At 51.3% G+C, this 8,570-nt stretch overlaps 1 protein-coding gene across 1 annotated transcript; it reads right to left on the minus strand.

Annotated features, from left to right (window-relative positions):
* Positions 1 to 1,983: 1,983 nt before the first annotated feature.
* On the minus strand, positions 1,984 to 4,696 carry LOC128139098 (16 kDa beta-galactoside-binding lectin). Its single transcript, XM_052781032.1, has 4 exons — positions 4,573 to 4,696; positions 2,980 to 3,059; positions 2,711 to 2,882; positions 1,984 to 2,195 (listed from the first exon to the last, which is right to left on the minus strand). Exons 1-4 carry the CDS (start codon positions 4,579 to 4,581, stop codon positions 2,049 to 2,051), a joined length of 408 nt encoding a protein of 135 aa, XP_052636992.1. The 5' UTR covers positions 4,582 to 4,696; the 3' UTR covers positions 1,984 to 2,048.
* Positions 4,697 to 8,570: the final 3,874 nt, after the last annotated feature.

An 8,570-nucleotide genomic window follows, 5' to 3' on the forward strand; every position in this document is an offset into this window, starting at 1 on the left:
CTAGACTTGTCTCATCCTTTGCCTCGTAAACACATCTTATCCTGTAAATAATGCAGTATATGCAGGACAGGAATTATAAGCACCATTATCTGTGCCCCTGTAAGTGTCAAATGAGATAGTCCTGCAGCATGGCTGAGCTCCTGCCATGCACGGTGCCTGCTATCTCTGTCCTACTCCCAAGCAGGAGGTAAGTTACAGCAAGCTCTTCCCCACCCTCCCAGCAGGTACATAGTGGAAACTTCTGCTAAACTTTGACACTGCAGCAGAGCCCTTCAGTGTGTTCCGCAGACACACATACCTCCCCAGAGGGGCAGGTGCCCAGAAAGCCTCCTGCTTACTTGCACACCAAGTCCCTTGCTATGACTAGCTGCATCAGCTCTGGAGAATAAAGAGGAAGAGTCCTGTCTATCCACAGTCACCACATCTCTGCCCACAGGGTGACTGGCAAGACACAGCTACAACTTACACCCTTCTGGCAGAGGTGCAAGAAGGCCTCCTTAACAAAGGTTATCAGACAGCAGAGAGAAAAGGACATCAGTAAAGTAGGAGGCTCCCCCCTCCAAATTACATACCCCCCCATCACTCATGGCGATGCCCAGCTCTGGGGCAGCTGCTGCAGTACAGATCTGGACAGTGTTATTGCCATGCAGCAATTGTGCTGACAAGAAGGCAAGAGGCTTACAGCCTATCAGCCTCCCCATAAAAAGCCTTCAAATGGATGAAACTCTGCAGTGGTATTGCCCCTACCCAAGCACCTGGCCCAACTGCTCAGCTGTTCAAAGGAGCAGCAAATGCAGCCCTAGTCTACAACAGCCCCACTGAGAGAGATTAGCCAACAGGAGTCAAATTCCACCACTTCAGCAGCATTTGGCCAAGGAAGACCTCACCAGCACAGTCAGTTACCAGAGCAGTGTTGTAGCTTCAGCAGTCACAGAGCCAGCCCCCAAACCTGGGCAGCCTGCCCAGGCTCCCAGCTCTCCACAGCACACGTGACTCCTTTACCTTTCATCAGGTCCTCAAATGCTGCAGCAGTCCCAACTCCAGCCCCATCTTGGGTAGGCATGGCTAGCATGCAGCTGGGGAATAGCAGTAGCAGACACACTCCAAGGCATTGCAGGAGAAGAGCAAGAGGTTGTTAGAAGAGACTGTTTTACTAAGCTTTTGTCTTTTGTCTGCCTAACAGCAACTAGTTGTGCTTGGTGTGCTCAGGATTTAATACATCTGGTAACCTTGTTCGATACAGCCCTCAGGCTGCATCTGGCTCTTAGCAGCCAAGTGTTACAGATGCTGACCCACAGGCTGTTACATGGCCTGTCACCCATTCCTGACATGTTGCTCAGCCACTGACTTCATGGTACAGCCTGATACTGGGTCTCTGACAGTGCCAAAACCTCAGTTCATGAAGCAGCACGGACAGCCTGGATCCTCTCAAGACCTCAGGCCTAAGCTTTCTTTCAGGCTTCACCTTTTACTCCATGTCTTCTCCCCTGGCCAGTGCAGTTAGCCTGACTTACCTGCTTTAATCTATTCCTTAAGTACACTGTGCCAGCCTGCAATGCACCCAACTGCTGAGCATGTTCTTGGAAAGCAAAGCTATTTGCAAGAGCACAAGCCATGCCCTGTTCCCTGTCAGTCCCCATCCCAAGCAAGGAGATGTGAGCAGCACTTCTTGGTCCGAGATGGCACAATGCATGCCCAATATACTCTTGTTTGAGCTTCCCTGGCTGGGACTAGTCCCAGAGTTTAGAAGCCAAACAGCCAGGGACAACTCACTGCTGCAAACAGGGTGAGGGGAGCAACTACTGCTAAGGTAGCTTTATTCACAATAAATCACACTTTGCCTGCCACATGGTCTAATTCAGTACCACCTGCAAGGCCACAGTGTAAGTAGGCACATAGATGGATACATACCCCTTCCCACTGCCCACCCCTGTAGCACACCCAGGAGCAGGCAGATTAGAGCAGAAAATAGCAGAAGCAGCCGCCATTGCAAGTTTGGGTTTATTTCACTATGCAGGGGGGAGAAAACAAAACAAACCAAGCTATAGCTATTCACTGAACTTAATGGCTTTGACTTTAAAGTCACCCTCCACAGCCAGGTATTCAATTTTCTCCATGCCCAGCCGATTAGGGAACTGGAACTCCACCTCAGCCACCTTCACTGTTGCCTCCGTTTCATTGAAGGAGATGCAAATCTGTAGAGAGCCACAAGAAGGAAGGCTAACACATCACAGATCACAAGCCTCACCCCCCCCACTACCTCCAGTCTGGGTGCAAGACAGATGAGGTGGCTGCTGGTGTCAAGACCACAATTACTAGCTCAGCCTCCTCCCTGCCCAGCAGGGGCATGGAGGGGAAGAAGCTTGTTTGCTCTGCCCCAAGGTCAGCTCCATGCCTCTGCAATGAAGGGATGAGACAGACCTGGTCCGAATCTCAGGTCAGTGTTTTAATTGCTCTTACTTGTGTGGCTTGCAAAGGAAGGCCAGAGTGGAGCACTTAACATATGAGCTGTTGGGCATTGGCTTGAGCAGAGCACGCCTAGACAGTTGGTTGCCTTCAGCTGCGAGACTCTTCCCCTGTTGCTTATTCCCCTTTCTATGCCTGCTCCTTCTCCACCACAGAGGTACAAGGCAGCATTAAAAAGCTGTGCCCTTGGCCCTTTAGTGCTCCATGCCAGGGCCTTGCACACACCCCCCCCCCGGGGCCTCACCTCAATCTTGTCACCATGCTGGAAGGGAAAGTCAGCCTTCCTGTCCTCCTCACCCCACACGCCATCCTCCTTCGAATTGCACACAACGGTGTTGACATCCCCGTGACAGTTGAAGCGAGGGTTGAAATGCAGCATGAGGGTGCTGCTGTCCTTCCCTACATTCACAGCAAATCTGGGGAAACAGAGACAGTGCAAAGGAGGTGCCTGCTCAGGAGCAGCTCAGGCTTCCCCCAGCTCCACGTCAATCTATCCACCATCTCCTTACTCACCCTTTGGCATCAGACAGGATCTTCCCTTTGACCTTGATGCACTCACCAGGCTGGATGTCCAGCTGAGTAACAACCAGTCCCTGCAGGGCCAAACCAGAGGAGTTAGTCTGTCCTGAGGCAAGCCTACCAGCCCTGCTTGGGCCAAGGCACAAACCAGCTCTGGCAGACCCAAACGCATTCATGGTTTCATGCTAGAGGAAGGGTTAAGCCAGGCCACCTGCCTGTCTCAGCCCTCTACCAGGGAATCCTAGTTGACCACCACCACCCTGTTGGGGTCTCCCACTGCACTAAGCAACATAAGCTGACAAGGCGGTGATTCAAGCCAGTGTAACAAGAGTAGGGTACAGGCACTGATTTACCAGCTGCTACAGAAGACATCCTTGCAAGCAAGCTTGCACCTTCAAGTCAGCAGTGGCCAGAGCTATTAGCATAGGATTAACCTTAGTTACGAAGCTTTTCTAACACTAGGTCTCACCCCTTCCCTAGGAGGGTCTCCAAGCAACAGGAGCCACCAGAAAAAGTCTCTTGTCTTGACTTAAAGCAGCCTACACAGAAAGAGAGGCGTCAGGGGAACCCACTTCTGGCTGCAGCTCAGTAAAGCAGAACACACCCCCCCGGGAAGCTCCCCCTGCAGGGAAGAGGGCTTGATCCTTTTCTCTGACCCAAGTTATTCACTCCCCCAGCCACATACCCCCAAAATAGCGCTTAACATCACCAACCTCCCTCAGCTGAGAGGAAAATGCTGCCTGGTGAGGTCAGGCATAACTCAAATCATGCTTTGCTGCCTGTGCTCCAGGCCCAAGTGCAATGATGCTGAGCTCCACTTAACCATATGCCAGATGAAGCAGGGAGACTAATTTCAAACTAGTTATATTGTTTACTTGGGCTAGTTCTTGCCTGGCTTGTGCAGGCCCATGCCCAGCAGCTGTAGGCTGCTGGGGAGCCCACTACTCCCCTAGGACTGCCACCCAGCCCCAGCGGTACTTGTCCTCATGCCTACTCCCTGCTTTGCCCATGCACAGACGGCTAAGGTCGGAGTTCCCCCCGTCGCTAAACCGCTTATTGTCGCAGCACTAATGCTGCCTTCTGGCTCCATTTCTAGTGCAGTGCTGGAGCACAGCCTGAAACACAGCCTCAATGCCCAGGGGGTCTTTTAAGGAAAGGAAAATTAGGGGGGCAGGGGTAGGTTGGACTACGCTGCCATCCTGCTTTTCTCTGCTGGTGCATTGTTTGTGCAGCCCTATATCCAAAAGGCATTTTTCCAGAAGGAAAACACACAGTTTAAGAAAAAAAAAAAAGGTATAAAGGGTATTCAAACTGTAGAGTTGCAAATGATCCCAAACTTTCAGAGTACTCAAGGATAAAAACATGCATTAGAACAGCTTCCCCACTTAAACAACAGGCTGGAGAAGAGGAGGAGAAGAAAAACGGCTGGTCAGCCCTAACTCTTCCTCCCACAGCCACCTATCAGTCTAGCATTTCCGCTCAGCTAATCCTTTTCTCCTCCTACCTCTGGCACCAAGCCCAAAACCCACACGCAGCCAAACCCTAGCCCTGCTTGGCACACCAGTCCAGCTCGAAGAAGGCACTCACTTGCTCCATGCTGCAGCCCCCACCAGGCAGGACACCCCCGAGCCCCTGCTCCACGCACCAGTGTGACTCAGCGCCCAGCTCCCGCAGCTTAAATCACTTGGGCAGGACCATCACGTGATGGAGGGGGATGCGAAGAAGGGGATCGATTGCAGCTGTGTGGGGCTGGAGCTTTCCCAGCCATTTAAAGTGGGCAGGGGGAGATGTCTACTGATACCGTTCTCTGCGGGCAGGATGTGGATGATTTTAAAAGCTAGCGATTGTTTGCTTCTGCGTGATCCTAGAAATCCTTACTGTAAGCTCTTCTGGCTGCTACGCGCTCTATGTTGGCTTTTATCGCGGGAGCCCGAGCGTGGCTCTGCGCCTGCAGCGAGGTGGCTGCTTTTCGTTAAGCGATCCCTGGCTAAAATCAGGGTTGGAGTCCTCGTGTTACTGCTGCGAAGTGATCGCCTCTAAGAATATGTGTGTGTGCATCCCCCCAGCCCAGCCTCATGCCTGCAAGGAGCCTGGACTGACAGGAGCCCCTGGGTACGCATCATCACTGCTTGCAATTAAATGAAACGCAAAGGTTTGCTGTATTCTATGCCAGCATTTAAAAAGTGCCTGAAAGTTAAGGTTGTTTGTGTCGGGCACTACTAGATGTGAGAATTCAGGCTGCAGCTTTTGAAAAGTAGCATGATCTTGCTGGTTGCATTCCAGTTGCAAAAGATTCCAGAGGGAAAAGAGAAATGCTTTGTTGGTGGAGCAAGAGGCCAGGCAGGGCTGAGCGCAGCCAGCAAGAAAGGACGCTGCATTCCCGGCTAGTCTCTAAGGCCTGCTTTTCCCGTTTCCTATGTCCCTTAAAAGCACACAGCATGACTGCCCCGAGGGTCTTTGCAGGGCAGGGAGGTGAAGATGGGAGCAGCTGCAGTGCTTTGTGGGTCTGTGTGACTGGATCAGCTGGGTGCCACTTGTAGCTTTGGATCGGCTTTAGCAGGGTGCTTGGGCCTCTGTGCCTCAGTTTCCCTCATACATGAAGTGACATTAATGACATGCAGCTCCACAGTCCCCCTTGTAAAGCTTCAGTCAGAGCTGCTTTATAAAGGCAGCACGCTACTTGTTGGTTAAGCCATGACGAGCCTGTGAGATACCTATCTGCAGATAACTTTAGGAAGCGCTGCACAGGGCAGCTTGTGAAACAGCGCAGGCATTTATGGCTAGGTAACAGGAGGAAACATGCTGTCCTGCAGGAGGCTGCTGGAACTTCGTTAGAGCGTGCTCGCTGTTATACGAACAGCATCCTGACTCCTGACACCATCCTTTGCTTCACATACCCCCACACCCATTTCTGAACATTCACGTAGCATTTCAGCATCCCGTATGACTCCGGGTGAATCAAAGCCAAGCTGTGTTTGAACTAGAAAGTCACGAGCCTGAATTGGAGCCCTGTGACTGGGGTGTATAAAAGAGGGCAGAATGCTGACTGAAAGTACTGTAGGGAAAATCCCGCACACGCTCTCGCCTCCAACTAACTCCCTGGCCATCCTACGCATACACAAGAGCCACACTGAAGTCGGGAGTTAACTGCAGGAGCAGAGTTGGAGCAGGTAACAAACGTCACCGAGAACAGGCCCCCTCCACACACAGTTTGGAGAAAACCCAAGTAATTCCACCTTAAGTTTGCCCCAGTCTCGAGCACGATGTTAGCTGGGATCATGTGTTACAGAAAGGCTTTAGGCGCCTGAGTTACTGGGCAGTTGTTCCCCTGTTCGCTGCCACGTGTGAGGCGTTGAGCAAATTCTGTTTGTTCGGTTGGGGTTTTGTATTTGTTTTCCATTCAGCTCTGTGAAATCCCTGGAGACTTCTCTCCTCCTTTCAGTGCCGCAGCACTTCTGGAGAAAGAGCTGCTGGCAAGGGGAGTTGTGGTGCTGGGGCCATGCAGTGCCATAGTGTTGGCCCCTCTGACTCCCGTTCTGAAATGCACATATCTTGTGAGCTGTTTTTCTGGCCTGAAGCCTCCTCCTCTGACCCTTTCCTTCAGACAGGGCAATACGTTTCTAACAATACGCGGAGACCGCGCTGTTTGTTTTCCTTGAGTGCTTTGCACTGGCAGCCTAGTTGGTTTAGCAACAAACCCTTTGGTCTTGTCCCCGATGTAAAGCACTCCTGGTCTGAAGCCCTTGTGAAATCAGTAAAGTGTTTATTCTCAGACTACAATGCTGAGATGCCCAGCTGCCCTCCATTTTTCCTAGGGATTAAAGCCAAGGGTGGGGAGGCAGAAGAAAGAACATCTTCCCTTTTGCAGCCTCCAGTGCGAAGAAATGGGAGAAAATTCCCCAGTGGGTCTCCTTCCCTTTCAGAGGGTTTGTAAAAGGAGACAGGCTGCAAAGCAAGGCCATGCTGCCCAGCCCCACCCCATCAAGGGTGACCGCAGACCTTCCGCACGACACGAGGGAGAGGACACCTTGCACTGCCCGCAGAGAAGGGCCTCGGCCCCGACACACTCTGCTTCCTGGGATGGGAGTTGTGTGCCCAAGGAAAAACATAAAGGTCACAGCAGGCAGGCAGAGGATTAGGGTGTGCTTCAAAGGCCTGGGGTGGGGGGAAAGGGAGAGATGCTGCCCTATGCAAGCTGTTCTTGCGCCCCACGACCAGCAGGTGATGTTCTGAGAAGAAACCCTGGGCAGAAGACAGAATGAGCCCAAGAAGAGCCCAAGTTAGCTTTATCTGGATTGTAGTAAGGGACTGGAACATGTACAGGCCCTGAGAGAGAGTAGTTGGGGTACATGAAGCGTTTGTGTTCCCATTTCCAGGAGTTACTGCTCTCTCCCGTGTTTGGGGAAGAGTTTTGCGCCCACCAGGCACCTCTGGAAGAAGCAGGGAGAGAAGAGTCATCTCCTGCTCATCCAGAGAGTGATGCCCAGGGGAATTTTCCCCTGTGGGGAAAATTAAGGTTGCCCTCCCAGCACCTGGCCTTGCAGGCTTGCTTGAGGGCTTGGGGCCCTGCCCAACACCAGGTCCCCAGCCCAAACTCTTAATTCATCACTTGATTTGCACAGGCTGAAGCCAGACAACTGGCCAGTCCGATTTTCTTGTAACTCCCTAGAAATGTCCCAGATTGGCTTTAGGAAAAAAGTAAATACCAAAAGGATGTAGCATGCTGATTTTTACTCTTTTTAATCTTCTGCAAGAGGAAATACACCCTAGCCCTCGGCAAGTCATATCCCTGGCTAATCAGTCCTGTCATTAGAAATGGCTTACCCCTGTTTTTGAAAGGTCTAAGAACACACCTCTGCTGCTAGCTTACTCAAGGACAATGGTATATTCTCCAGCCTGCGTGACAGGGGGTACAGAGACCAGCGCCACTGGCTCTTCAGTACGTGTGCCTGGTTTGTCTTGCACCGAACACCCACACACTGGCAGTTGTCGATGCTACTTATCCTTAGTTATTCATTGCTGTAGCTGAGGAAGAGGCCCCACTTCTTGCCGAAATAGTGAATAGTAGCTTTCTCCTCCTTTGGAGGTGGCATCTGGCCCCAGTTCCAGCACAGCAGTAACATACGTGTGCCTCCCTGGGGCAGCACCAGTGCTTCAACCATTGCACCAGTGGGAACACACCACTGAATCACTTAGGCTGGCCAGGGAGGGAGGAAAACTGCTCCAACTCACTCTCACTGATGCAAGGGTTATACTAGTAAAATAATGACAAGAAAAACTCCTCACCCTTTTCCAGTGAGAGCTAAAGCTTACAGTTTGCTTTAAGTTGGGGGGGGTTTTGCACTTTCTTTGGGGAATATTTGTTCTTGTGGTTGTAAATTCATTCTCAGTTCATCAAGCAGACTGCACCTTTCTCTTGCAACTGTCTTCAGGGAGTGTTTGTGTCAGTACTGTCTGGATGGGATCCTGGTCTCACCAATAGCCCCTGGCTACTCTTGCAACCTAAATATTATGCTGCATAATAGATATACACATTATATATATATATACACACATACAAGGCTGTTTTCTACCTCTTCAAATAT

The sequence above is a fragment of the Harpia harpyja genome, chromosome 2, assembly GCF_026419915.1.
Source record: "Harpia harpyja isolate bHarHar1 chromosome 2, bHarHar1 primary haplotype, whole genome shotgun sequence".
In the NCBI taxonomy this organism is placed as follows: Eukaryota; Metazoa; Chordata; class Aves; order Accipitriformes; family Accipitridae; genus Harpia; species Harpia harpyja.